We start from the raw sequence: 27,012 nt of genomic DNA, 5'->3' as shown, positions 1-27,012 counted from the left end.
TCGCTGCAGTGCGTTGTACAGTAGTTGTCAACCTTGGGGGCCTCTCAGGTGGACTTGGGAGAATTTAATGTCTTTCAATTGACACGCATAGTTTACTTGTAGTCCCTTATGAGTTGATCGTCAGATCTAGGATAATACTTGTACGAGTACATCACATGTACTATGTGGTAGCGGGTCCTATTACCACCTGCTGGATATACATCCAAGTACAGCTTGGAGTTCCTAAGAGGTCGACATCATCAAACACTATACATTGGTAGTATAAGTCTGAGCTCGTCCTGAAAAAGTGAGAACAAAATACGCATAAAATAGTTTCAAATGCGTGATCTAATTCATTGAACACTCTCTTGCCCTCTTTGATACTAAGCGAAGGACCCCTGCTATTCGTCACATCGTAGTGGAAACATTTTGCTATTTTTAGAGTAGAAGATAGTGTGAAATATGAAACTCGATAAAAACCAGCATTCAAGCATCACTCAATTTGAAGCTTATCGAATGTTTAAGCCTCTGGGCGAAACGTTTTCGAATAGGCTACGGCCCTAAGTGGCATGATGGATATCCATGTTGGAGCTGAACCCTTATCTCATGGTCTTCTTCATAGCATTTAAGTGTTTAGCCCTTTTGAGGATATTGAAATCGCCTGATTAAGAAGGTTGCGACGGTCTCATAGTCACTAACTTTTCGTCGTTGAAAAAGCACCTAGCGATGACCTCGACCATTTTTCGGATGTTCATTTGTGAAAATATAGCTTCTTCTGATGAATGATGAGATTCCCCAGGATAAAGTACGCGAACTTCGAAGTTTGCCATAGCTCGAAGCGAAGATATATCAAGTCAGCCCGCGCGGGTTTAGATACGGAAATCGATGAAATCGATCGGGCCGAAGCATTTTAATAAGAGCACGTAACGACCCAGCTGAATTCATGTGAAATCTACCGATCTATCTTGATACTATTTTCGTTTCGTCAAACGCATCCTGACACCCCCTGTCGCTCCTATATTATAAATTCCATCCATTATCAGTGTCATTTTTGGAACGCTATTTCTCAATAACCCATCCAGTCTCTGCTCAACGTCCCTTGGACTCTCCTCCATAAGTGGAACGGCATCTATGCGGTGCTCTTGGAGCAGTTTCAGCATAACAGCAACAAACTCGACCTGGCCCATCTTCTGTCCTGGACAAACACGGGGACCTTGACCCCAGGGAAGGAAACACCCCTTTGGTGGTTGATATATGCGCCGTGGAGACCCAATGGGATTAATCCAGCGCGATGGGCGGAAAATCGATTCATCAGGGCCTTGTTCATCATCAGAAGTGACCCATGATGGATCAGAGTCGCGATTGATGTTGGGCCAAACTTCAGGATCAAGATGCAGCGCTATATGATTGATAACCACGGACGAGTTGGGTGGGAGAACAATTGTGCCTTCACTTGTCTTTATCTCTTGAGCTTTCTCGTTTGTTCTCAGGACATGAACGACAGGTGTGTACAAACGCAATGTTTCTAACATGACTGACATCAGACGTGACGCCTGCGGAAAAATAGCGGAGTATTCCGGGTTCTCTGAGATATCTGCAGGGAATAAGGCATCAACTTCTTCAAAAAGCCATTCTTGCCATTTTGGGTATCTCGCGAGCAACACTATGGCGTATGAGAGGGTATTTGCTGTGGTTTCAAAACCTGCCGCTGTAAAGAGAAAGAGATTGCCGTTCAACTCGTCCTTGCTGAGAGATGTCGACTCGCCAGTCTGTTCATTCGACGCTTGCAAGAGATGGCTCATAATGTTGCTGCTCTCCAAAGCGGTATTGTTTTCTGAGATGCGCTGACGTTCTTGATTAAGTAAGATCTCGGTATGCATAGGGAACTCGCGCTTAGCAATTCCCAATTGCTGCATAAATTCACGCCCGGGTAGCCAGAATGGCCAGTTCAAGAGTATACATGTTGGGATGACTATCGGACCGGTGACAGATTCCATGACAATCTTGCAAGCTTCGATGTACGTTAATTTGAATCCCAAAATGGACTTCTTGTCATCTTTTCCCTTCCATGGTGTCTTTGCACCCATGCCAGCTTCACTGAGAACATGGATTGTGATTCGCTTGATCATATCAAACATTTTTCTTGTTTCAATGGCGCTATTTCCTTTTTCGGTCTTCGAAGACGAAAGCTCGTCTAGCATCGCGGTTGTCTGGCAAATCGCTGCATCAAAGATAGTCTTGGATATACGTTCGTTGATCACACTGGCAACAACTTTGCGTTGCTTTGCCCATCTCTGACCATTCGTAGTAAGAACATTGTGGCCAAACTGCCCCAATAGAACACCAACAAGTGGTGGCATCTTGAAGTCATCTGTTCGTCGCAGGACATCTGTAGCGACTACTGGATCAGCAGTCCAGAGCTCTAACGGCCCACAACTGGCCATCAGAAACGACTTTGGGTTGCCCTGTGGGGCTGCATATTCATCGAACGGGCGGCGCTTCTCATAGAAATCCCAGCCATAAATTGTCAGCGTAAGACGGTTCCATATTCTTGTTGGCAGAACGCTTCTCAGCCACGGGCGTAAAGGGACAGCCGCCAACAGCCATATTATGTTACTTGGATCGACCGGGTATATCAAAAAAGGCAATCCGGTAGATTTGGCCGCACTGATATTGCGAACCAGCCGCCAGCTGTAGTTCGTGATGAAAAATAGCAACAACGCACTGATGATTGCTAAGCTGAACTCCATTTTCTCATTCGAGATTGTTCGAGTACAGGCTTCAGGCCAGCGTACCAGTATGGATATTTTAAGAAAATAGTTCACATGCTTTGTAGGGTTATTTTGATGGCATGAGGGATTATAGCCGAGAGGTAGCACTACAAGTAATCATCAGCTTAATCTAAAGAGGCTCACGATACTGGGCGTTACACTAGTGTCCCAGCATACATACTAGTTTCTGACGGCCCCCCATCTTGTTTGATGTATTGTCAGGGGTTTACATACCAAGAGCTGTCAGCGCCTTACAGCTACCAATGAACAACATATTCTACACTTATTGGAAGAATTGACACTCACCAGGCCGTGCTTACGCCTAATGTCAGTGTACTTAGCATGATAAATCGTTAGAGATATTAAATCTAGACCCTCGCCTTAGTGGGGCGAAAGGCGTAGCAGTGCCCATACGAGCAATATAATAGAATACTCATACAGGTTGCTTATGCAGTAGTACGTAATTTATATGATCTCCCACCAGTAGTATCAAGATGTAAAACGCAAGTCAGCATTGGTTCCCTGATTTGAGCGAGTAAGCATTCCGAACTTGGGGTTAGACTACCCAACAGGCGACCTCAGTACTCCATATTTAGTACAAAATTCCATGCAAATTTCGAGTGTTTCTCATGTGAAAGCCTCGCGAGTCTGATCCTCTCAAGGATCCTTGATGCCGGACATAATATCTCAGGCGGGCCGATCCACTTCTTCACGCGGCTACAGTAGGGTTGTGGGGCCGTGTATCTAAATTTCAAGCCTCAATGTAACCGACAACAAGGGGGGCCAAGATCAAAAGTAAATTTTGGCCAATGATTGACGTTGGATTATAGCTGATGAGAATCCTGACTGTCTACTTAACAGAGGCGCAATATGACAAGACATTAGCTTGAGACATTTTCTCATTGCCAAGTATCATGAAGCGCTCTAGTGACCATTTTGACATTTCTGTGAACATGTGATAGAGGGGTCCTTGGAAAATGCTAGTAAGATCGATTTCCTACAACACTCTCAATTGATTATGCCGAGAATGCTCGTTAGTTTATCACTTTCCAATGTCTACTGGTACTAGGAAGTGATCAACACATCCGCTGTCCCATGTGTGTAGTGTCAAGTTCAATTGTGCTATAAATCGAGTTGAATATCGTAAAGTCTTCCATTATTTTAGTAAATACTGCAATTCTACCAGCCTGGCTTCACATTGTCAAACAACAAACGAACACTCTCTATTTCCCCCCGCGCTTTAAATAAACAATCGGGTCTCGACTTAAAGCCGGCAATCCCAACATTGTATCCTTTCGTGAGGGTACAATTCCCTCCCCGAGAGCCTCCCCAGGCGTGGGTGTAAATTCAAATATCAAGAGACATTTGGCTAAAAGACCAACCGTTAAGTTGAGAGCAAGGTAACGCCCAGGACACTGGTGCATGCCAGGTAGACCAAAAACATTAAGATGTTTGACTAGCTCTTGATTGATCCCTCCATTCTCGAGGAATCGACTGGGTCGGAATAATTCCACATCTTCGCCCCAAATATCCATATCAAAGTTATGAAGATGAATTGGAGTCATGAGGATCGATCCCTTCTCAATTCGATACTTATCGCCAAAAAGACTGTTTTCATACACCCCGCGCGCGACCGGAGCATCTCCATACGTACGAAGTAGCTCGTACCAGGTTGCTGCTAGAAGTGGACAAGAGCGACGAAGATGGTCCACTTCGATGGTCATGTTAGTAGAGGAGCCATTGATGACGGCTTCAATCTCAGTGATAAGAGACGCCGAAAGCTTAGGGTTAGCTACGACCTCGCACATAGCCCAAATCATTATGTTAATGACGTTGGACATCAGCCCGACGATGGCTGTCAGATGACAGTCAGTAAATCCCTCGCGGGGGATTTCAAGGGACTCATATAGAGAAGCTAGTTTCGCAAAAAGTGTGAGCCCCTGCTTGTCTTGATTTCCGTAACTCTCACTCTCTGTACTTTGACTGATCTTGTCACGAACAGATTTCCGCGCTGAACGAATCTCAGATGATACCAGCCAGGGAATTGGATTCCGCAGACTCTCCAAATTCTGAATAAAGAGCCTATGTGCAAAAAGTCTTTTAGCATTTTGAGCCCACTTCGATAAATTGAGTCTTTGCATACCTGAGACTTTCACGGAAATCTTTCTCTTTGAATGGCCCTTCTTCGCCCCAAAATACATCGCCCATCGAACGAGAGAGAAAATCAAAGATCCAGGATCCGAGTCCAATCTCCACTGTTGAACCATGCTTTGGAGCCGCCTCATTCCAATACTCGTCAATCACCGTATCCATTTGGCCAGCATATTTTTGGAGGTTCTCCATGTTCCTGAGCTCACCATTGAACAACTTCGACAAACCTCGCTTGAAGTCACCAGTATCAGGATCGGTGAGAAACTTCTCACTGGCAGGTACAAGACCCATTGAAGGACCAACAGCAACACGGAAAACAGTCATTAAGCTCAAGTGGCGCATACTGGTGAACAGTTTCATGCTAGCCTGATCTAGTGGATGAACCAGATGCATGTCCATCCCCGGGAGCTTAAGAGTTTTGATTGGCGAGTTTTGAGTTGAACTTTGAAGATTGCATGTCAGTAGAAGTCATATCAAACGGGCGATGGAATTTTGCAGATACCATAGCGACGAAAGGTAGACATTTGAGCCTTTGGTTGCAATTCCATAAATATGACTTGCGAAGGGAATCCAGGAAGGGAAAATAGGCGGAGGTGAGCAAGCTGCTTCTTTCGTCTTTGACGATAGATTCTGACTGATTACAGCATAAACAAGCCATACAAATAGTAAAGCCAAGACAAGAGTTTGGAGCGCCATTCTTGTACAATTTTTCCTGGGGATAACTTGCTCTTTGCTGATTTTACGACACTCCGTCGGCCACAAGGTGCTGAGCTGGCATAAAAAAGTCTTCTTGATAGACCGTGAAAGTAATCAGCTGAACACCCTAGGCTATTTCTGGCTTCAAGTCCCTAGAGGGCTGTGATGATTTTACATATGAGTCTGGCCGAGGCGTTGGGGGCGGTAATCACACGTAAGCCCCAGTCGTAGTGAGCGCAGCCCGTAATTACCATACTGAAAGATGTATATAATACAATTAGCCCTAAGTACGACCCCCGTTTGCTGATCAATAAAGTATTGATTGGACTGCAGGGTGCATTTGTGGCTTTTGCCAAGGTCACCTTACTATGCTCAATTTGACATTTACATTGAACTTAGGCTCTGCAGGGTTGTTAGTTAAAGTCTAATAGAATCCATGAGCAATATCTGGTTAAATGATAGCCCGCATCATTTAATCATTTAAGGCCGAACAGAGCAATAGTAAAAGGAATTACAGCTCTATCTTTGATATCCAGATGATTCGTCAAATTGCTCACAGCATGTAAGCATGGTAGCACCATACGGGGATAAATATACAAATTGGGAATCAAAAATCACCCAAATCCACACGGGTGAGATTCAAGTTGTTCAAAAGCAGCATTTGATTTGGTGTTCAATTAGGAGCTGACTATGATGTGATCCACTCGCCGGTGATACACTATGACTACCGTTCCTTGCGAGGCTAGTCTCTCCATTGTATGAGACATTTCTGCTTTGGATTGACCCTAAGAGTATCAGGATAACTTTCTTGTGTTTTCGAACCGAAATCAGACCCCATAAAAATACATGAGATGTTGCAGCCTGAGCAAGACACGTACCCAAGATAGATCCCTCACAAGTACTAACATCTTGTAAACTACTTTCTTTGGTTAGAACTTCAGTCAGACTTGTTCACAGGTACACTAGTGTAGTCTGGATTCGGGCTCCGGGCTTTAACCTGCAGCGAAGCCACACACTAGATTTGATATAGTATAGGACAGTGTATTGTTCATGCACTTCGGTATGTTACCCAGCCGCGGCATCTTATCACGTCTAGCATACAAGAATTCGGATCTTAACTGCCCCATACTATTATCATTATTTACGGTAATCTTATGTGTGGCCCCCATGTGGTAGTCCCGACAAAGCCCACCTCGTCACGCCTTGATTACCAGAAGTATTGCTGGTATATGGCCTTGGCGGCGATATCCGGAAGATGGCGCTGGGGAAAATCCTTGAAGAATTGTATAAATAAATATATGGCTCTGGCCCGTGGATATCCTTTGAATGCTTACTACTAACTAGTACTGCTAAATTCTCGTAGAATATTACTATCTGACGAGCACCATGACCCTCTCGCTGCTTTTCCTAGCAGTACTGGCAACTACGACGTTTCTGGGATTATGCCGCATAGTGTACAATGTGTTTTTCCACCCGCTACGAAAGTTCCCCGGGCCGTGGATGGCTGGCGCTACATCGAGTTGGAAAGCATACAAGGAAGTTATCAAACAAGAGACACTAGCTCAAGAGCTCTTTGATTTGCACGCGAAATATGGTGAGACACATGGGAAGACAAATAAGCGATCCTTTTTTCTAACACATCTTCTTCTAGGTGAAATTGTTCGAATAGGACCAAACGAGGTAGGCTATTAGTTGCTTTTTTCAACTTTGACGTCTTCGCATCCGTGTCACTAATCTGAGTTATCGATCCTTAGCTCCATTTCGGAAACCCATCTGCATTCCACGATATCTATAACAGCAGCAAGAAGTGGGACAAAGATCCTGGCCTCTATCGAACTCCCGGTGTCACTACCGGATCATTCGTATTCTTAAAATATGCCCAAGCAAAGGAACGTCGGGAGGTTCTTCTTCCCATCTTCTCTAAGCGGGCAATTACGAACCTGGAGCATCTTGTCTGGAGAAATGTGAGCCATTCCATCCATAATAAGCCTTTATTTCTAAATATTTCTCAACTGACACTCATTTTCAACCATAGGCAACCCGCCTCGCATCCTCCATTACCAAAACCAATGCAACGAAAAGCTCCATTGACCTTCTTTATGCCTTCCGATCCTACACCCTCGATACAATTATGTGTTTCACTTTTGGAAATTGTGTGAATGCAGTCGATGCCCCGGGATTCAGCGACCCTCTGATCTTAGCAATGGATGCTAGTCTGAAGCTATTACCACTCTTGAAGAACTTCCCCTTGATTCGCGATATGGTTTTTGCCATCCCGCCATCCCTGGTCATGCAACTCGTACCCGATGCTAAACGCCTTGCCCCACGCCTCTACCAAGTTCGTGATCTCATTCAGCAACAACTTCAGGTTGTTCTGAACTGTCCCTCCAAACTTGACGAAGTGCCTCATCAGACTCTATTTCATCGTATGCTCGACCCCCAGGCATACCGAAGAAAGGAAGTTCCCGACCTGACAGCCCTGCATGACGAGGGTTTCACACTTATCTTCGCGGGTGCGAATACAGTCGCAGATACGCTGCTCATGGGTCACTGGCATACGATGCAGGATCCACTTCTTCTCAAAATGCTCAGAAGTGAACTTCTGACTGTTTGGCCGGATATTGAGAAGCAACCGTTGCTAGCTGATCTTGAAAGTCTACCACTGCTCACAGCGACTATCAAAGAATCACTCCGCTTTATTCCATCGGGTGTATCATTAACGCGTGTCGTGCCCGCTACTGGCGCCGTTATATCGGGCCAGCAAATTCCCGGAGGAGCCACAGTCGGTATGGCCATCTTGCATGTGCACCAGTCGACTGAGGTATGGGGTGAGGATGCATTGGTCTTCCGACCTGGGAGATGGCTAGAGAGCAAGGAGGAGTTGGATAGTGAAGAAGGACAGACCAGAACCAAGTCTCAAAATAAGAGCGACTTGGATCACTGGCTTGTACCATTCAGTCGAGGTCCTCGCATGTGTTTCGGCATGAACCTTGCCTGGGCAGAGATGTATATCGCTTTTGCGACTATGATTCGGAACTTTGATATGACTATTGACGGGACTACGCCTGAGGATATGCAGTGGAGGGAGTGTATCGCGGCTTATTATCCCAACAGGCATTTGCACGCTTGGTGCCGTCCCACTCAGGCTTAGACGAGGTGATAGAAGATTATATCTAGAGCTGGAGCTAGTGCCCAGTAGAAGAGAGAGCACACCTGGGCATAAATGGAAACGCGAAGGGAACAGACTGATACCACTAGAGTCATTACCGTGGATTCGAATTTGTAAATCTTTCTTTTTGAAAACATGATATCAAACCAGAGGATATAAAAATGAACGCTATCAATTCTGCACCTAAAAATATTAAAAACAGTATCACTTTTGCGATGAGAGACAAAAGGTATTGGGCATGAAACACCCAACCATCAAGTCTAAGACCTATAAAGAGAAACGACATGATGAAGAAAATATGGAGGGCAAAAAGAGAAAAAGGCAGTTGTTGACGGGCCTCAGGAACGAAGGCAAATATCGCAAGGGCTACAAAGTGAGAGATCATTTGATGCAAGCAGCAAAGAATCGGCCAGATTGGCCATTTTCGCATGCTTACCAGACCGTCTAAATGACATACTACGAATTTGTTAGCAGCGAATCTAATCTGGGTCAATATTTGAGAACATACTGGGATGAACAGGTAGGGAACCTCCTTCTCGTAGCGTTTCCAGGCCTCACCGTACTTGCGACGGCAGCGGTTGATATCCCGATTGGTGCGGTGAATAATCATCGCCATAAAGAAAATAGAATAGAACCAAGGGAACGGGCTCCTGAAAGCGTTTTGTTAGTCATTTCATTACATAGCCCCAGTGACAGGAGTTGCTTACTTGAATCCAGTAATGAGACCCCAAGAAAATGAGAAGAACATATCAGGGACATAATTGGGCTTCCGGACAATTGCGAACCAGCCATCGACCATGATGTGGTCACCTGCATCGGTTTCAATTGTCTTGGGGTTCTCAATAGCCTGCCATGGTACCTGAGGAAAAGTGTTGCGCTTGACAAGCTGACCCTTCTCCTGATGACGGAAAGCGTTCTTCTGGCCATTGGCACTGTCCCACATCCAGTAAAAGAAGATGTACAGAACGGCGAATACTGCCAGAGCGGCTCTGTTCCAGCGATACTCGGATGGGTCGTGGTTGGCCAAGTAAAGCGCACAATGACAATAGGAGAATGGCACACCGGCCATGTTCCAAAAGGTGAGCATGAATCCGAGTTTTTCATAATACATATCCCTGTATCAACATTAGTTTCGCAAAAGGTATTTTCAGGTAGTCCTTTGTGTATCGACTTACCAGCTTGTGATAATCATTTGCTCTGCCTTGGCACAAGCATTGGTGTACAGATAATGGGCACCGGCAAGGAAAACGACCTCAGCAGAAACGTAGCCATAGACTTCGTACTGACGAGCCGCCACGGACAAGGTAATAAGGAACAGAATAAACCAGGGAATTCTGACTTCATAGAACATCTTGAAATCCAGAATACCGATGCGAGGGTTCAACTCGGCGCCCATAAAGAAGTCATAGATAGGAGATCCCGACATTCTGTGGGTCCGGCCCCGCACGATAGCCTGGAAGTACACGATGAAGCTATTCAGGAAGCCAGACAGAATAGAGACAGTCATGATGGATCCGAACTCGTCAATCAGCGTGTACAGAGGGAACACGCGAGTGACATGCAAGACACCAACGATTGCAAGTGTCGCATAGAAACTGCAGTAAGCAGAGCAGTAATAGGGGAGTCTCTTCCCGTTTTCATGAAGCAAGGGACGACCCCAATTGGAAACACCAGGCATGTAGCAGTACATCAAAGACTCTGTGATGAAAAACACCCAGTAGATTACCCATGCCTTTGTGGTAGGATAGGCACCCTCATAAACCAATTGACACAGATGACGGCCAAAATCAGACCAAGACTGACCGTCCTCAGGCAGAGGAAGCTTGCCATCGTAATAAGTCGCACCAATCCACATATACCACATGATAATTGGGAACCCAGTCATCAGGCACAATACACCAATTGAGCCACCAAACTCGAACTCATCGGACGCGCCATCTCGATATTTGGGAGCAGGCTTGGACTTGTTCTCCACGGCACCGGCACCTTTAGTAGGTGGAGTCGCAGTCACGGTAGTCCTCTGTTTCACGGCCATGACTAGCAATTGCTCAGGTGAGATGAAAGAAGAAAATGTCAACGAGTTGATCGGAGAAATTCGAATGTTTTTCAATAGGGTGAGAAAGCTCAGGGGGCCTGTCATGTGACCCTAGATGCAGGGTTGTACAGAAACGAAAAAGAGAAAAAAGAAAATAACAACATTACGCGCTTGTATCTTGGCAGTCAGAAATGCTCGAAACAAGATGACCCCCGAACGAATTGAATGGTCAGCTGTGGAAATCCAATTGGAAATAGTCAGAATAATACCCACTATGTATGTACAACAATGTGACTGCGGGATATTATACACTAGTCTTAGGACGAAGTGTGTATTCTCTTTGGTATTTGGCCCCAATTCCCACTACTAGCTCATACTTGCAACGGGTGGCATGTATGTAATTTGAAACCTTGAAACCAATCTAGCAGTCGAGTTACAAGTTCGAAATCTTCATACACGGTACGTACATAGTACAGTTTAGGCTGATCTTATCAGGAACTTGATTTTCTTTGTTTTAAATCAGCGGCGTTAAGGACGGGGGCCTAGTGGACTCAGCCACGACCTTGTAACTTATTTTGATCTAGTAAGAATTCACTATTAATAATGCTAAACGGTGATACTGTGCCCTATTCTCAAGTCATGAATACAGATTATACCAGATCGACAATGATCAGCTACTATGTATGTATGTGCGCTACTCTGATATTCCGAGGGTTTGCCAAACTTGGATGGCCTTGCCGCAGAGCCTCCGGGACCCGCGGACCGCGTCTGATGCAACTACAAATTTCGAGATGAGGAGCTTGTCTGTACTGTGTTATGTCTTCTAGTAACTATACACAATTGATACGGGCAATTGAAACAAAGTCTCAATTCGCACATATGCAACATCATTAAGTCAAGAACTTTTGGTCCTATTGACTGGGAGAACAAGCCCCCCTCAAATCATACGACTGTCTATTCACAGGCAAAAGGTATCCCAAGACAATGAGATATAGATAATCCGTGCCAAATGGCTAAATGACACGACATGAGACAAATCAAAGAAAATCGCAAACGCCCGACACCATTGTGCACCCGGTATAAAAACCAATTTTTGACGATGATTAAAAATGGGTCTTGATTCGTCGCCCGTGGCGGGAGAGCCCTTAACGGCGCTGGTTCTTACCGATACCACGCTTTCCGGCAAACTGTTTTGGGAAAAATATGTTAATAATTTCATGATGATGATTATGTATAACAGGGTAAAGGGGAAAAGACATACCAAGTGCTTGGGCAGGGAGACAGTTGTGTGACGATCAGCCTCACCAGCACGAGCCATACGGTTTCGGTGCTTCTGGCCCAACTTGTGCAGGCGTTCGGCCTTGTCACGAGAGACCTCGTTCACAACACCATCGTGACGTCTGTCAGTGGCAGCCTGGCTGCGGGCACGACTCTTAGCACGGGCAATAGCCTTGTGGGGATCATCAATATCCATGGCATCATCGCCATCATCACCACCATCCCGAGTAAGAGGCCGTCCACGGACTTGGCTCTGCGAACGGGCACGTTCGCCAACGGCATCCACATCGTAGCCAGCAGAGTCCAGAGCACGCTCCAGCTGGGATAGCTTCTTGGCCTTGGCACTGCGAGGGATGGCGGCGCGGTTCTTGAGCGACTTGCGCATCTTGGCATCGTTCTTCATCAGGACACGCTTCTCGCGGATCAAATTGGCCTTCATGCGAGTATCGGCATCCTCGGCATCTTCGACACTCTCGTCTGAGTCGTAATATCCATCGGCCTCCATCTTCTCCTCCTCTTCTTCCAGAGCAGCCAATTTCGTCTCGATATCGGGATCCACGAAGTCGTAGATGTTCTTTCCGTTCCACACCTCGGGGATCTTGTCGTGGTTCCACTCGGAGTTGGCAAGAGTGTAGTCGCGTTGCATATCGAAGCTGTAAACACCAGCACCACCATTCTCCTCCTCCAGATCGCGCTCCAATGTTCGGCGGTTGGGGTCGTTCTTGTCGTATTTCTGGAGGTTCTTGACAGCCTCGGGAATGAATGTCTCGCGGGTGACTCCGCCCATAGGTCGCGCAACGTGAATACGGGCCAGGACATCGCCAAGACGACCGCTGGGGTCGCCGGAGGTGTTGCTTCCAGACTTGAGCTTCTGTGCAACACGCTCAGCGAGCAGCTTGTCACAAGCGGCGTTCTTGACGGCAGTCACACCCTCGGTGGTGGTGCAAGAAGCCTGCAAAAGCTCGACATCATCGGCCTTCAGGATATCCTGCAGTGCTTGTTGTTCCTCGGGATCCAAATCCTCTGGACGGCGAACGTCGATCTTGTTAACAACGATATACACAATCTTGTTGGCAAACAAGGGCTTGATGCTGTGGAAGAGCTTGATCTGATCGGTGACAGAATAGCCGCACTGCTCGGAAAGATCCATGAAGTAAAGGATGGCAGAGCGCAAATGGGCAACGGCAGTGATCGACTGCATTTCAATGGTGTTCATCTCCTCCAGAGGGTGGTCGAGAATACCGGGGGTATCAATAGCTTGGAAACGCAGGTACTTGTAGTCGAAGTGGCCGACGAACAGCGACTTAGTGGTGAAGGCATAGGGCTGAACATCGACATCGGCACGGGTGATGTTGCGCAAGAAACTCGACTTGCCGACATTAGGGTAACCACAGATCAGGAGTGTGCGAGTGTTGGGGTCGATCGAAGGAAGACGACCCAAGTGCTGGCGGACCTGCTCCAGGTAGACGAGAGGATCCTTGAGGCGACGGCAGATAGTCGCCATGCGACCGAGCGCAGCACGCTTCAGCTGCTTACACTGGAAAAGCGATTGCGCATACTTGATGAGACGGACATAATCGCGAGAAACAGTTTCGATCAGGTGCTTGGCGGTTGAAACCTGACCAAGAGCAATGCGAAAGTGGTCGGCATCATACAGAGTGTTCATCAGATCCTTGTCTGTGACAATATTAGACTCGGACCCAGGCAGCGGAGATGTAAAAAGAACTTACGGAAGGGATGAATATCCTGAAGACGGGGAAATCCATCAAGAATAGCCTGGAATTTCTCACAGAAGGTCTCCTGAGTGTACTTGACCTTACGAGTGTAGAAACCTACATCAAGAAAATTTGATTAGCGATAAAAAAAACCTTTATCGATAACCCGATCACCCGCGGCGCTATTTTTTTCTTCTATTGTATCGTCCAGGAGGGTGATGAAAACGGGAATATAATTCAGATAAGGAGTACAGTACCTCTGATACGACTGATCTTGAAACCAGCACGAATCTGGGTAGGAAGCTGGCGCTGGGTACGGCTGAGGACGATATCCAGGAATTCCTGGTTGGTGGGCACCGGCGCAATCTGGCGGTCAAACAGATTAGTTGGGGAGTCTGGGAGGAACAGTAGAAGGGATGAGATAGAAATGCGTCAAAAGGATTAGACTCACATCTTTCCAAGTCGTCTTCATGATGGGCCACAGGAGTCAAAACCGAAAGTGAAGTTGACTCTGGAGTGGGAGGTTGTTGGACCGCGAGTTGATTTCCCCGACGAAAAAAATTGTTTGTCCGACATTTTCTGCCGGGCGGCGAGCGAATGCGGGGTCGAGATTGGACGTAGCGATTAACCGAGTTTGGGTGTATAAAAGGATGATTTTGGGCAAGGAAAAGCAAATATGGGGTAAATATATTTAGAAGAAACATCTAGTTGATTGTTTTTTTTAGATTTCAAGTGAAGCCTGGTCCCTGTTCATATACATTGTATTCCAGTATTTTACATAGACTGGTTCCATAAAAACCCATAAAACTGGCCATAACAATCCCATTCCGGCTGGGGAGGAAGAAAAAAAAGGAAAAAAAGAAAAAAAAAATTGAAAGGGAGACATGCGGAGATAGAACATAAAAGAGAAAGGGTAAAAAGTAAGAATATCGGAAACAGAAACAAACAAACTCCGTTTTCTTTCAAACCCGAAGACCAAAACCGATGACCGGACATGAACTGCGTTAACGGGAACATGAGAGATGAGAGGAAACTGGGAAAAACACTAATAGGTAGAAGACATCCGACAAAAAGAGTACTCGAAGACCGGCAAAAGGGGTCGTTCACGGTCCACGCCGAAAAGATGCAAAAGAGCAAAAGGAGAAGATCCATTGAGTTCTAGTTTTGCAGCGGCTCGTTACCAAACTCCAAGATCTATGATTTCGAGAGTTAGTATAAGTAGAGACAACAGCAGACAAGAAAGGGTTGCATTTTCCCATAACTTACCAAATCCCTCCAGCCACCGCCGCCAAATTGGCACTTACTCTCGCCACGGTCCTCGAAGCCAAATGACTTATAAAAATCTACCAAGTGGTCATGGGCGATGATTGCAATCCGATCCGCGATCTGAGCTTCACGAATACGTTGGAGATACGACTTCATCAAGGTACTGCCAACTTGCTTTCCCTGATGCTCTTCCAATACAGCCAAAGAATGAATCGCAATGGTGCCGCCACCCTCCTCATGACCAACGGCCTCTCCATCCTCGAAAGTCCAACGCTCACCTTGCCAGTTAGAAGGAAGCTTCATGGATCGGTCGGTAACGCAAGGCTCCGAAGTACGGGTGGCAATGATGTGGCCGACCAGGGTCGCCGGCGGCTTGGGATCACCGGCCTTGATGATGGGGAGAGTGAAAAGTCCCAGGCTGAGTTCAGGGCAACGACTCAGACGATAGATGAACTGATCAGAAGTAACGACGTTAGTTCCGGGTCTCTTCTATTATTTGTACCTTTTATCTCAGGCAGATCAAGCTGCAGTGGACTTACTTTGTCACGCGAACAGCGCTCATTCTCAGGAATGCCTTCTCGACTTCAAGGCAGTCTTCGACATTAGAGACGGAAAGCAGCTGGACAAAAGGATGCAATTCATCAAGTTTGGTGCGATGCTGCGTCGGGGACGACGGAACCAGACAGGGTAATCATTGGCATCCTCCTGATCGACGGCGACGTAGTCCTCATCTACTTCCTCGACCTCATCGTCTTCGAGGGGAAACCATTCGCAAGAGAGATGCCAGCGCGGCTCATGAAGCGGGACAAGTCGCTGTTGCTAGGGTTTGGCAAAGCCATATCCTCGGCATTGGATAAGGGCTTTAAACCAGTGGATTCGGGGCCGGGCATGGACTCCGAGGAGCGGTCGCTGGGATCGGACATATTGAATTCGAAGGAATATAATTTATCGGCCGGGGTCGACTCTATTATAATGGTGATCTAAAGTGATCGCGTGAGGGTGATAGCACACGGTTCGTGGTGGTTTTTGCCAGGGGGGATCCCAGTTAGATGCTGGTAGTGGGGGAGGATCGAGGGATGCAAATCTGGACCGGTGGGGATTTAGTATATGCACGGTACCAAAAAAACCAAAAAAAAAAAAAGACAGCATAGGAAAATGTTCGGAAAGTCTTGAGCTTCACGTCGACTTTAGCGGTATTGCAGTTTTCATCCTCCACTGCAGCCACGATTGGTGGCTGCAGATAAGAATTTGCGACACGGATGTACCACTGTGCGCAAGGAGGGGGTGAAAGTTGGAAAAGCAGGATGACGTTTCAAGGGAGGGAAGGGGAATCAACTGATCAAAGGGGGAAAAACAAACCTCTTTTTGAAATTGCAGGTTTGGTGGAAGAAGAGAAGAAGTGGTGAAGTCACAAAGATGAGTTGAGGCTTGAAGAATTGATTGACTTGCAAGCAAAAAGCGGGCCTGGAAGGATGGAAGGTGGCGGGGGAAACCTATCGGTACCGCCATCAGGCGTGGGATAACCATATTACGGGAAGTACCATTTGGTACCGCTCCTGGATCAAGAGCGGTCAGGTGGACATCGAAGAAAATTTAGATTGATGAAGAGGCACTACTGTATCTTCTGCTGGCTGCTACCCTCGATGCTCATATTGGAAAACAAGAGACAAGCTCTGTATGAGCAGGATCAATATACGAGAATAAATGGCTGATGGATATATCCCATATACATGGAATGTATAGATATACTATATCTATTAGTACTACACTCTACAGCAATACTATTAGTATTAATTAGTCCGTAGCTTATTAGAGCATAGGTATGTTCTGATAAATTGAAAGTGTCATACTTTCAATTTGTATAGCTAAATAGATTTAACTATATCATGATGTATATAAGAGATATTAGTACCGACCAGTTTGAGCCTTTAGATAATAATAATAATTAAAAAAAAAAAATAAAATAAAAAAATAAAAAAGAGAAACTCCTGTTGAAAGAGGTTTCTGAGGTGTTTTCGGAATCACTATCAGAAGAATCATTCTCGGAGGACTCACTCTCGGAAGTCTCAGCCTCGGAAGCCTCACTCTGGAGAGCCTCACTCTCAGACTCATTTTCATCCCACTTAGACGCGGTATCAAAATCTTCACCAGATATTCCATATGACAGAATATTGGTGAGATACTCTACTAGTAGTTCTGAATCAAAATCTTTCCGTACTAAATCCCAGACGGTCTTACCATCATTGTTTCTCAAATTCAAATCGGTGCCAATATTTTGTAGTTTTTCTTAGTAGTATTTTTTGTATCAATCTTATATAGATTCCCGAAACACAAATCTTCGTGAAAAGAGATGTTGCCCCGATTGTTTTTGCAAGAAAATCCGCTCTACCATCCCGCCGGAAGAATCGAATTCTCTATCGGAAACTGTTTCTTGTATCCATATATAGAAAGTATTGCCATTCTCGTTTTTACAGTTGGGATCACAGTCTGTCTCAAGAAATAGTATATCCATATAGCAGACCACGGAATTTTGGATAAACAGCCGTCAAACCAGTCCAGTGCCGGTCTTGGTAACATGGATGTTATCAACATTGGCACCTGCCTTGATAAGCACGTATTCCCAGCAATATCACCGAACTTCAAAACCAATACGAGAAGGGCTAAACCGGTACTATTCTCGGTATTCATGGCTGCTCTATTTCCGATCAGAAAAGAGACAATGTATTGATTTTTACTCAAGACAGCCAGATGTCAAACAGTATTCCCCAACTTCAGACCACTCATTATTTTATTATTCTTCGAGGAAATTTTCGGAGTAGTTTAAAAGAGAAATACATGGCAACCCCGCCAGAATATGCCTGATAGTAACGGGGGTCGTTACTGTTTCTGACCGATAACAGTGTATCTGGTAAAGGCCAAGTACGATCCATCTCGTGTCTCCTTGGCAGCCTGGTCCAGCATTTGCTTGAACATTGCCGCTACATCTTTGTCATCTTCTTTACTTCTTGCAAGAACTTCCGTGGCCAGCAGTCCGCATTCATGCCAGGATAACGCTAGATGTGGTGGGCACTCTTTAGCATTGCATTCAACTGCTTTAAACTGCTTTTTGGCGAACAAGCCGGGGAGTTTAGGTACCCAAGCTGGGCGAAGTCTGTCGTCATTACCCTGGAACATTTTCAGCAACTTGAGCTGTGCATCGGCCTCGATTTCTGGCCTGATCTTCTCCAATCGACATGAATTTACGTCCATGTCTGTCCATTGCAGGTATCCGCCCGGTTCTATATAGATGAGATTCAGCTCAATTGAGAAAGCAGAAATCGAAAGCTCAACTTACTGAGAAGCTTAGCCAGGCTGTCAAGGACATGTTCTAGGTCTGGCTCTTGAAGAACAAAGGCGAAGAACCGGACATGAACCACATCGTAGATGCCAATTAAGTGCTCTGGTACGTCTTCTTTAATATCCCATAAATTAAACTTGACATTGTCCGGGAGCAATTCCGGTAGCGGTGTAGCATCAAGAGAGATGTCCAATCCGTCTAGTCTGACCGAGCTTGGAAACTTGCCCACTTGATCTGTGAGCCATATTCTACAGAAGATTAACAGATTTTTCGGCGACTGAATAAAAACCAGAATGATCTTACCCAGTACCTGTGCCCACGTCTACAATGCTCAAATCCGCTGATTCAGTGGGGATTGAAGGATGAATGTGATATCCGAAGAGCTGTACAGCGAGATAGTGTTGTAAATTAATTCTGTACATTCTTCTTTAGTTTCCATGTTGCCTTGCTTTGGAGTTGGATGAGTTACCGGTTGTTATCCAGGTAGTCTCTGGTAAAGACGTAATCTTTTGCAGATGACATTGTGCCTTGTTTGGAGAATTACAAGGGAGTGGCTTTGGAAGACTGGGTGGATGATTGTTCGATTTTTGTTTCCTGGAAGGAGCAATCCTCCAATATGCCAAGAAAAAAAAAGAAAAGAGAAGAAAAGATTAGACCCAAAGTGCGAAAAAAAAAGAGGACAAAGCAGAAGGAAGCTTTATTTATGGCACGATCCGGCCGGCAGCCTTGTGTTGACTACTGGGGTATTCACGTTGGTGGCTTAACAGTACTCAGATAACAGATGTTCAACGAATGAAGCGCTCGGATAATGTGCATTTGCTATCAGCTCGTGACCCCCTCGGATCGACAAACAAAACCAGGATTTTTCTCGCACTTCATCGTTGATGCCTTTTTTTTTGTTATATAGCCCATATATAGACGGACCACCGCATCGAAGGCCACTGCAGGGGTACACTGACTCAGCACAGCTTAAGCCAATGAAATCAAGAACCCATCGCTGCCTCTGTAAGCATTTGGGACGTCTCAAGGCTGATCTAGGTTAGAATGCTTGGGCTAGGACAAACACAGCACTAAGTGCGAGCTCATATGACGTATAGCCTTCTATGCCGTCTGTGCTCTTCAATAGGCCAGTCTGTGACTGGTTTCGTCCAAGAGGATTCCCCCAAGAGTCAGACACTCGAGAAAGAATGATGCTGTTCTCAGGCTTCCAAGTGCCCATACCTTTTAGGGTGACCTACCCAAGAGCAAGCTTTTGTCAACGCGTTCTCAAGATTTCACTCATGGTATGCTCTGCAAAATCCTGGATTCGCACAAGAAACGGCTCTTATCTCTATCAGTCTCCTCTCTCACCGGGTGACCTGACTCATATTTTCCATAGTCTCAAACGAGAACCTCCCTCGGGAAGTGGGCTTTTGGACCAAATTCGTTTGGCGTGCTGATGGGCATGGATGCGAGGGTCTGTCAGTGCCTTGCGCATCTGGGCAACATAAACTAGTTCTTCATCCGTGGACCACGACGACGGATCCCCGTACTTAGTAAGTACATTGAGTAACTATCCTTCCATTCCAATTATCCAGTATTGTAAGTTAACCATACTAGCGCTTTTTAGTGATGTACCCCGTGGCTAAGGTCCAATCGGCCATTTTTGGATTTCTTCATGAACATCAACGAAGCCAACTTTCCCGATAGATGCATGTATTGTCGGTATTACGCCGAGTGACTTTCCAGCTTTTCTCTGGCCACAAAACGCCGAGGTCCCCAGGTAAATAGCACGCTGTCCTTTGGAATGCTTTCGTCGTCACACTCGCACCGAAGATTCATTTCAATCTGTCAAAACCAGCCTCCAGGTTCAAGATTCTTGTACAGTAATATTGGAGATCAGTTTTACCTTTACATAAACCGCGGTACGGTTTTGGAATTGACCTTGAGATGTTAACCAAAACCAAATCGATTTGGTTTGCGGTCTTAAGATTCTAACCAAAATCTAACCGCAAAATTGTGAGGTCTTCAAATGCTAACCAAAACCGCTGCGGTTTTGGTCAGGTTTTCGGCCAAATACTAGTAGGTGATGGTCTAAGTTTTTAGGATGCTGGTTAGAATGCCAAGTATACAACATATATCCTCCAGTAGTTTACATAGTACAATTAAGTCTTCCGTTTTCTTCTTGGCAACTTGAACTTGTTGCTGAGGCGTGTCCTCCAAGTGGCTAAACTTGGACACAGGATTTGAGAGCTCCACCTTGGGGTTGGGGCTGGGGCCGGGGGCGAAAGGAGCGGGATTGCCTGGGCTATACGGAGTAAATATGTATACACAGTATATTGCTTAGTATCTCATCGGCTCCCTCCAAAACTACTAGTGCGACGTACTGCGTCGCACTTACTAATGTACATTAGCATTATCTGGGAAACTACACTTTGTCGCTCCCAAGGAAAACGTGTTCCTTTAGGAAAAGATGCACGTAGGGGCCAGGGCTGCCCTGATATCTCACAAACGGCCCCAACAGCCTTAGAATGAAGCATCTGGGTAATGGGTATAAATTACCCTTTTTTCCTTCTCTCTGAGGAGTACTCACATCTCGAATACTACTTCTTCACAATTCATCATGAATTTGAAGTTACCTCAGATCCTCCTAGCCCTAGGCTTTTCCTCTCTAGCTATGGCAGACATCTCGTCTAAGTGCGACGCAAGTACCGCGGAATTCGACACCACAGATTATCCATCCCGGATGGCTGTTCAATGCGGGTCGGAGTTATGGTGGCATCTCGACTTAAACCAGTGTTTCTTGAATCAAGATGGTACCCTTTATTACTATAAAGAGTAAGATGATTATATCTTTCTATCTAATTTGGAACTGAATAATGTCTAACGTTTCGCTACAGTGGGAATGCCTTCTTCTCCTACACTATTACCGATGACAACAAGCAAGATATTCTCGACCTTGCTGGTAAGTTCTCTTCTCCTAGACTTATCATAGATAATAGAGACTAATAGAGCCATAGTTAAAAACCTCGAACTAAATGATGATGGAAAACCGAGCTGCTTTGGATATGACTCATACTCAATGTTTTAATTCTTTACGAGGTTGGATCTTAGTATAGCAACTTTAGGAGTGTCGAAGCTAGTCAAGGTTTGAACGTGACCCCAACTTTCCCAGGCATGTAGCTTAAAAGTTTCAGTGTTTTGGACATATATCCTGCACACAATGCACAGAAAATGGTTGTGGCTGTGTTTTCGACCCTCGTTCTGATCGCCGCCGCGGAAGCCACCTTTTAAGTTGTTTCAGCTGACCCGAGTGCTTCAAAGCACTGTGGCTCAATCAAATGATCATTGCTTCTGCTGCTTCCAGAAACGAAAGTTAGAGAGAATAGGAAATGGAAATGGAAAAAAAATACAAGATACAGAAAAAAGAACCAGTAAAATAATCTCCAGATGACTAATATTTGCAGAGTGGAAGATATTATAAATTTTTGTATTTTTAGGTAAAAATAGTGTACTACTATGTAACTAGTATGCCTATACTGTGCCATTCGCAGGTGCGAATGGCACATTCCAACACATCTTGACACTGGAAGTCGGAGACTGCCACGCGAATTTCATGACTAGCCATAAGCAGGGACTCACTGCTAACCATCCGTGTTTTATGACTTGCCCTAGACGAGATGGATCTCGTCTAGGGCAAGTCATATCTGGTCAAGTTCTTGTATAATATTACTAACTTACCATACTAAGGACATCCAATCAATCAGATATATAATCTGATTCCTCTTGCGTCACGTTCAAAATTATCACGTACCTACTTCATAGGTACGATCTAATCTACATCTATAACAGTTCCAACTGATTACTAGAGACATTCACTAGCCACATCGAGCTTCGCCTAGCCCCGCCAAGTTCCGACGACAGGGATTCAAGTCTGCAGCCCTGGACTGATCGGTTGACTGCCCCGCCGAGTGGATGTCTGACAATTCCCCATGAGTGGATTGAAACAGCCAAACAGGCGATGTCACGACCCGTACCCAGAATATCGGTCCATCTGATAATTTGCTCAGATCAGCAAGGGCCACTATTTGGCCTCGGCGACATCGGCTTATAATTCCACAGTGAGTTTAGTCGGGGGATGGGAGGACTCGGAAGGAAAGGAGAGAGAATTACGGTACGGTTGGGGGACGTTAAAATTGACCATCGGATCGTCAGGCGGTGAAGACCAACCGAGGATGCGTCATGCCCCAGTCAATTTACTTCTTTCTCTTCGCTCTTCTTTTTTCTGTTCTGGACTGGATTGAATTTATATTTTTTACATATTCCTCCCTCGAGGCTGTATATCCCCTCGCACCGTTGGGTGTTTGGTGGCTAAAATAATGGGCTCTCGGGTTTTGAATTGGCCTCGCACCGCTCAGGCCTCGCTAGCAAAGGTGAGCTCTTGAGGCTATCTCCGAGTACTTCCATTGTTCCGAAACTGACCATATTGGTTTGAAGCAACATATCGCTCGCACCAATGACTCTGTCGCTATACGCTCGGCGCCATCGCTTCCAAGAGCTCAGCAGGTTGCCGAGTTCTCTAACTCAAGCCAGAACCATGATCGGCTAGGGCACCGAGCAAAAGAGAAGCTCCTAGATCGGGTGTGTAAGCCGATTTTACCGATGAGCATATATGAACAACATCTTATGTAAATATACAGGAATTTTTTTTGAGCTTACTGAGCTCTGCTTCGACCAAACGTGAAGCCAAGTCATACTTGTCTCGCTTTAAGAATAACACGCATAAGCCCATCGCCCAATCCCAAAGTGAACAGGAAAAACCCACTGAAAATCCATCGGAGTCATTGCCTTCGGGTGTGAATTTGGGTTCATTCTACGGTGCTTCGAGAGCTGTCTATGACAGTCCGGTCTTTCGGCAAAACACCACACCTGCTCCGCAAAGTCTGGAGCCAGCCGAGAGGCTTCATCTGGCCTTGGTCAAGATCACGAACCCCCCAGTCGCTTGATGACGATGTAGTTGCAGGTGTTGCTCGAACACTGTCCCAGCTTGTGCGCCTGGGTATGGCATGTCTTGTGGTCGTCGATCCGGGCAAGATGGACGGCACAGCTGCGCGACACCTCGCGATTGATCAGGCCAACCGGATTTCCGCCGCAGTTGATGAGCAGCCCGACTCCAAATCGTTTCGCTTGGATTCAGCGCTGTCACTTTCAGAGAAGGGGGCGGGGATCCCTACTGTGATGTCGCGAAAGGGGCTTTTGAGCCCACTCCGTGATGGCCATATTGTCATTGTCACGCCGGTTGCGTACTTGGAGGAAAACCCCCGAGCGGTACCAATCTCCGCCAATGATGCTGTGCTTTCATTGACAAGAGAGTTCGCTGGGCTATCCCATGTTCCAGACCCCGATGAAGACCCATCACTCACTGCGGAGCGAATCAATTCTCTGCAGAAGGAGGTATCACTAGATCGAGTAATCCTTCTGCACCCGCTTGGAGGTATCCCAGCGTTTAGGGGACCCCCAATCATCTCATGTCTTCATCAACATGGAGCAAGAATTTGACGAAATTCAAGAAGAGTTGGCAGAAGTACGAGAGTCAATAACCGGAAACGCAAAAATGGAAGCCCCTCACAAAGACACTGGACCTGCGTCTGCTTTACTGGAAAGCAACCCATTTTCAAAATTCGTCAACGCCGAGGTATTCTCGCCTCTCCCGGGACAATCGGGCAAGCTTCCGGGTGCAGAGACAATGTCAATTCTTCTCGATGGGCATCTGGAGAATCTCCGCTTATCCCAACAGACCCTGGCCATGCTACCCTCGGCGTCTTCTGGTATCATCACCTCTCCTCAAGAAGTCGCCAACTCGGCTCGATCTCCCCAAGGGGCACAACCCAATGTCTCTGCTGTTGGAACTCGGCGTCAGCGCAACCCCCTCATCCACAATCTCCTCACCGATAAACCTCTCCTGTCATCCTCGCTTCCACCGGGACGTCGTGGTGCTGGATCTGGCCGGCCCAGTACTATTAGCCCACTTCCTCCCCATTCTACCTTTGTGAAGCGAGGCATGCCTCTTACAATTCTTCCAAACCCGTACATGCAAATGTGGACAGCCGAGAGTCAGCCGCGATTGCAATTGAACGATCCGTCAATTGACCTGCCCCGTCTGGTTCACCTCATCGAAGATTCCTTCGACCGGAAACTTGATGTCCAGAATTATCTTGAACGAGTGAATGATCGTATTGCCGGTATTATCGTTGCAGGTGAATACGAAGGAGGTGCAATCCTCACCTGGGAATCCGTCCCAGGCGTGGAAGACGATGGCAGCCCCGAGAGCGTCGCACGCATGGTTCCATACTTGGATAAATTCGCTGTTCTCAAGCGCAGCCAGGGCGCCGGTGGCGTGGCAGATGTTGTATTCAATGCAATGGTGCGTACCTGCTTTCCCAATGGGGTTTGCTGGCGCAGTCGTAAGGACAACCCGGTTAACAAATGGTATTTCGAGCGCTCTTGTGGCTCGTGGAAGCTGGCTGATAGTAATTGGACGATGTTTTGGACGACACCTGGCTTGCCCGAGGACACATCACGATTTCAAGACTATGAGGCTGTGTGTCGGGCGATTCAGCCTAGCTGGGCCGACAATAAAAGTGTCATTGATTGATGTAGATAGAGAGGGGGATTTGTATAAAGTAGTACGATGTAAACAAGTACATTATGTGAATAATCTATTCATCTGTCAATGAATATCAAATATACTCATTATCTTACATTCATATCAATATACTAATATACTAATATACTAATATACTAATATACTAATATACTAATATACTAATATACTAATATACTAATATACTAATATACTAATATACTAATATACTAATATACTAATATACTAATATACTAATATACTAATATACTAATATTGCTACTGTATAGTTGTTGGTAGTGAAGTGCATGTTTGTCTAGACCTCCCGCACTCCGCCCTTCTCGACCGAAACTCGCAGCTAAGCATTTCCCCCAGTTTCCTCCCCGCCATGACACGATGCCCATCTGCATCGAATGTTCCTATCCAGTCTCGCACCTGTATAGTGCATACAGTCGCGCCGATGATCGGTCCCAAGGAAAAGGTGTGCGATTGACTCAGTGTCCGCGCTGCCAGCGCTTCGCCGACAAATACGTGGAATATGACTTCGTCGTGATCTTTATCGACCTGGTCTTAATTAAACCACAAGTGAGTGTCTACTCTACTAAACCATATAATCGAGCAGTATATTGACTCTAAACTGCAATAGGTCTATCGTCATCTTCTCTTCAACCGTCTCGGACGCGACGACAACTGCTTTGATGTTAGTCGCCCTTATCACTTCCACTCCATGGAATAACTAAACTAATGCGCCGAATTTCGTAGCGATCAATCATTCGCCTAGGAATCCTCCTCCTACTCTTCGATGTCTACCTCACCTGGGCCCGTCTGGAGAAAGACCCGTCACTCGCAACAACTTTTTTATCCCGCGCCCCTATCGTCGTGCAATACCTCTTCTTCCTGACCTTGAATTTTGCCGCGACTCTGGCGCACCACCTCACAGTCCGCCTCCTCGCCTCAATTCTCGTTCCTAAATCCCATCGTTATGGAAAAACAGAAGAGAACAATAATAACAGCAGCACTTCTGCTCCATCCGGCACAAACAACAACACAACCTCCCTCCTTTCCGGCCCTCCAACCCCAACTACGCGACCCTCACCTTCACAACCTAATGCAGCTCAATCAGCTCAACAGTTAGCCCCATCTGCTATTCCAGCAAAGCAGCCACAAACTCACAATGCCTCCGATATAACATCTCCTGGTGACCCATCCCTTCTACCTCAACCTCAACGCCCACCTCCCCTCCGTCGAGCCTCAACAGCTCCAATCCAAATGATCCAACCTCTCCCCCCTCCAACAGCCGCTAGCCCAACAGCAATCAGCACAGCGCTACTAGTCAGTAGCTGCGCAAAGGTCTTCCCAATCCTTCTGGTGATATGGGGCGCAGACGGCCGGGGAAACACCCGAGAAACCAATTCAGGAACAGGACGGAAAGAAGTCGGCGCCGCAAAGGCAGCCCTCTCCTCAGACAGAGGGTCTACATCTGCACCGTCGTTCCTGGAATCTTCCCTCGCGGCTGCGGAGTCTCTTCTCCGTCCATATCTGCCAACTAGCTATTTGACGGGATTATTTGATTGTCTGGCATCATTGCTTTCGCTTGGTGTTGTTGATGCGCATTTGGTATTACTTAGTAATATCGAGGCTCTTTATATCCTGCTTGGGTGTGGATATTTACGAGCTGTTGCTGTTGCCGTTGCCGGGCAGATTGCTAGATGGGCGGTGCAGAGGGTGATTCTTGGGGCTGTTGGGGTTGGATAGGATGTGCTTGTTTGATTTGATAGAAGTTGTGTGTAATATTAAGTCTAACCGAATCTATGAATTTATGGATTAACATCGGTTTACATGGTATAGTTTACCAATAGGATAGACCAACTACAATGCAAGGTAATGAATCAATCAAATCAAATTTATCCAAACTATACAAAACACCCGCAACCCAAGTGCATACGATTTAGACAATCGCTAAAAACCCTAAAGAAATATTTCCATAAGGTAG

General features: G+C 46.1%; 12 protein-coding genes across 12 annotated transcripts; 5 read left to right on the top strand and 7 right to left on the bottom strand.

The window, feature by feature from the left end:
- Positions 1 to 950: 950 nt before the first annotated feature.
- N7469_001585 (uncharacterized protein) lies at positions 951 to 2,729 on the bottom strand (the record flags this gene model as incomplete). The annotated part of the gene is made up of 1 exon (XM_056640505.1): positions 951 to 2,729. The coding sequence occupies one exon, from the start codon at positions 2,727 to 2,729 to the stop codon at positions 951 to 953; it is 1,779 nt and encodes a 592-aa protein (XP_056506262.1).
- Positions 2,730 to 3,973: 1,244 nt separating this feature from the next.
- On the bottom strand, positions 3,974 to 5,597 carry N7469_001584 (uncharacterized protein; the record flags this gene model as incomplete). Its single annotated transcript, XM_056640504.1, has 3 exons — positions 3,974 to 4,832; positions 4,894 to 5,343; positions 5,404 to 5,597. 3 exons carry the CDS (start codon positions 5,595 to 5,597, stop codon positions 3,974 to 3,976), a joined length of 1,503 nt encoding a protein of 500 aa, XP_056506261.1.
- A 1,386-nt stretch (positions 5,598 to 6,983) lies between these two features.
- On the top strand, positions 6,984 to 8,748 carry N7469_001583 (cytochrome P450; the record flags this gene model as incomplete). Its single annotated transcript, XM_056640503.1, has 4 exons — positions 6,984 to 7,191; positions 7,249 to 7,277; positions 7,352 to 7,561; positions 7,633 to 8,748. 4 exons carry the CDS (start codon positions 6,984 to 6,986, stop codon positions 8,746 to 8,748), a joined length of 1,563 nt encoding a protein of 520 aa, XP_056506260.1.
- Positions 8,749 to 9,210: 462 nt separating this feature from the next.
- On the bottom strand, positions 9,211 to 10,801 carry N7469_001582 (Ergosterol biosynthesis ERG4/ERG24; the record flags this gene model as incomplete). The annotated part of the gene is made up of 4 exons (XM_056640502.1): positions 9,211 to 9,222; positions 9,275 to 9,416; positions 9,474 to 9,881; positions 9,942 to 10,801. The coding sequence occupies 4 exons, from the start codon at positions 10,799 to 10,801 to the stop codon at positions 9,211 to 9,213; spliced, it is 1,422 nt and encodes a 473-aa protein (XP_056506259.1).
- A 1,145-nt stretch (positions 10,802 to 11,946) lies between these two features.
- N7469_001581 (putative GTPase NOG1) lies at positions 11,947 to 14,266 on the bottom strand (the record flags this gene model as incomplete). Its single annotated transcript, XM_056640501.1, has 5 exons — positions 11,947 to 11,988; positions 12,063 to 13,756; positions 13,810 to 13,911; positions 14,052 to 14,160; positions 14,246 to 14,266. 5 exons carry the CDS (start codon positions 14,264 to 14,266, stop codon positions 11,947 to 11,949), a joined length of 1,968 nt encoding a protein of 655 aa, XP_056506258.1.
- A 686-nt stretch (positions 14,267 to 14,952) lies between these two features.
- N7469_001580 (polyamine acetyltransferase) lies at positions 14,953 to 16,024 on the bottom strand (the record flags this gene model as incomplete). Its single annotated transcript, XM_056640500.1, is given in 5 exon segments — positions 14,953 to 14,988; positions 15,061 to 15,513; positions 15,600 to 15,642; positions 15,671 to 15,812; positions 15,827 to 16,024. 5 exon segments carry the CDS (start codon positions 15,981 to 15,983, stop codon positions 14,953 to 14,955), a joined length of 831 nt encoding a protein of 276 aa, XP_056506257.1. The 5' UTR covers positions 15,984 to 16,024.
- Positions 16,025 to 17,937: 1,913 nt separating this feature from the next.
- N7469_001579 (class I SAM-dependent methyltransferase) lies at positions 17,938 to 18,919 on the bottom strand (the record flags this gene model as incomplete). Its single annotated transcript, XM_056640499.1, has 4 exons — positions 17,938 to 18,338; positions 18,395 to 18,645; positions 18,701 to 18,811; positions 18,867 to 18,919. 4 exons carry the CDS (start codon positions 18,917 to 18,919, stop codon positions 17,938 to 17,940), a joined length of 816 nt encoding a protein of 271 aa, XP_056506256.1.
- Positions 18,920 to 19,760: 841 nt separating this feature from the next.
- Positions 19,761 to 20,092, bottom strand: N7469_001578 (uncharacterized protein; the record flags this gene model as incomplete). The annotated part of the gene is made up of 2 exons (XM_056640498.1): positions 19,761 to 19,949; positions 20,015 to 20,092. The coding sequence occupies 2 exons, from the start codon at positions 20,090 to 20,092 to the stop codon at positions 19,761 to 19,763; spliced, it is 267 nt and encodes an 88-aa protein (XP_056506255.1).
- A 907-nt stretch (positions 20,093 to 20,999) lies between these two features.
- Positions 21,000 to 21,467, top strand: N7469_001577 (uncharacterized protein; the record flags this gene model as incomplete). Its single annotated transcript, XM_056640497.1, has 3 exons — positions 21,000 to 21,214; positions 21,277 to 21,341; positions 21,397 to 21,467. The coding sequence occupies 3 exons, from the start codon at positions 21,000 to 21,002 to the stop codon at positions 21,465 to 21,467; spliced, it is 351 nt and encodes a 116-aa protein (XP_056506254.1).
- Positions 21,468 to 22,755: 1,288 nt separating this feature from the next.
- N7469_001576 (uncharacterized protein) lies at positions 22,756 to 23,935 on the top strand (the record flags this gene model as incomplete). Its single annotated transcript, XM_056640496.1, has 3 exons — positions 22,756 to 22,809; positions 22,874 to 23,021; positions 23,280 to 23,935. 3 exons carry the CDS (start codon positions 22,756 to 22,758, stop codon positions 23,933 to 23,935), a joined length of 858 nt encoding a protein of 285 aa, XP_056506253.1.
- Positions 23,936 to 23,990: 55 nt separating this feature from the next.
- On the top strand, positions 23,991 to 25,031 carry N7469_001575 (uncharacterized protein; the record flags this gene model as incomplete). Its single annotated transcript, XM_056640495.1, has 1 exon — positions 23,991 to 25,031. One exon carries the CDS (start codon positions 23,991 to 23,993, stop codon positions 25,029 to 25,031), a length of 1,041 nt encoding a protein of 346 aa, XP_056506252.1.
- Positions 25,032 to 25,415: 384 nt separating this feature from the next.
- N7469_001574 (sterol homeostasis protein ARV1) lies at positions 25,416 to 26,774 on the top strand (the record flags this gene model as incomplete). The annotated part of the gene is made up of 3 exons (XM_056640494.1): positions 25,416 to 25,604; positions 25,666 to 25,719; positions 25,782 to 26,774. The coding sequence occupies 3 exons, from the start codon at positions 25,416 to 25,418 to the stop codon at positions 26,772 to 26,774; spliced, it is 1,236 nt and encodes a 411-aa protein (XP_056506251.1).
- Positions 26,775 to 27,012: the final 238 nt, after the last annotated feature.

Source organism: Penicillium citrinum (assembly GCF_028827155.1).
Source record: "Penicillium citrinum strain IBT 23319 chromosome Unknown utg000001l:1.0-4955037.0:1.0-4956770.0, whole genome shotgun sequence".
NCBI classification, from domain to species: Eukaryota; Fungi; Ascomycota; class Eurotiomycetes; order Eurotiales; family Aspergillaceae; genus Penicillium; species Penicillium citrinum.
This window is presented reverse-complemented; position numbering and strand designations above follow the sequence as displayed.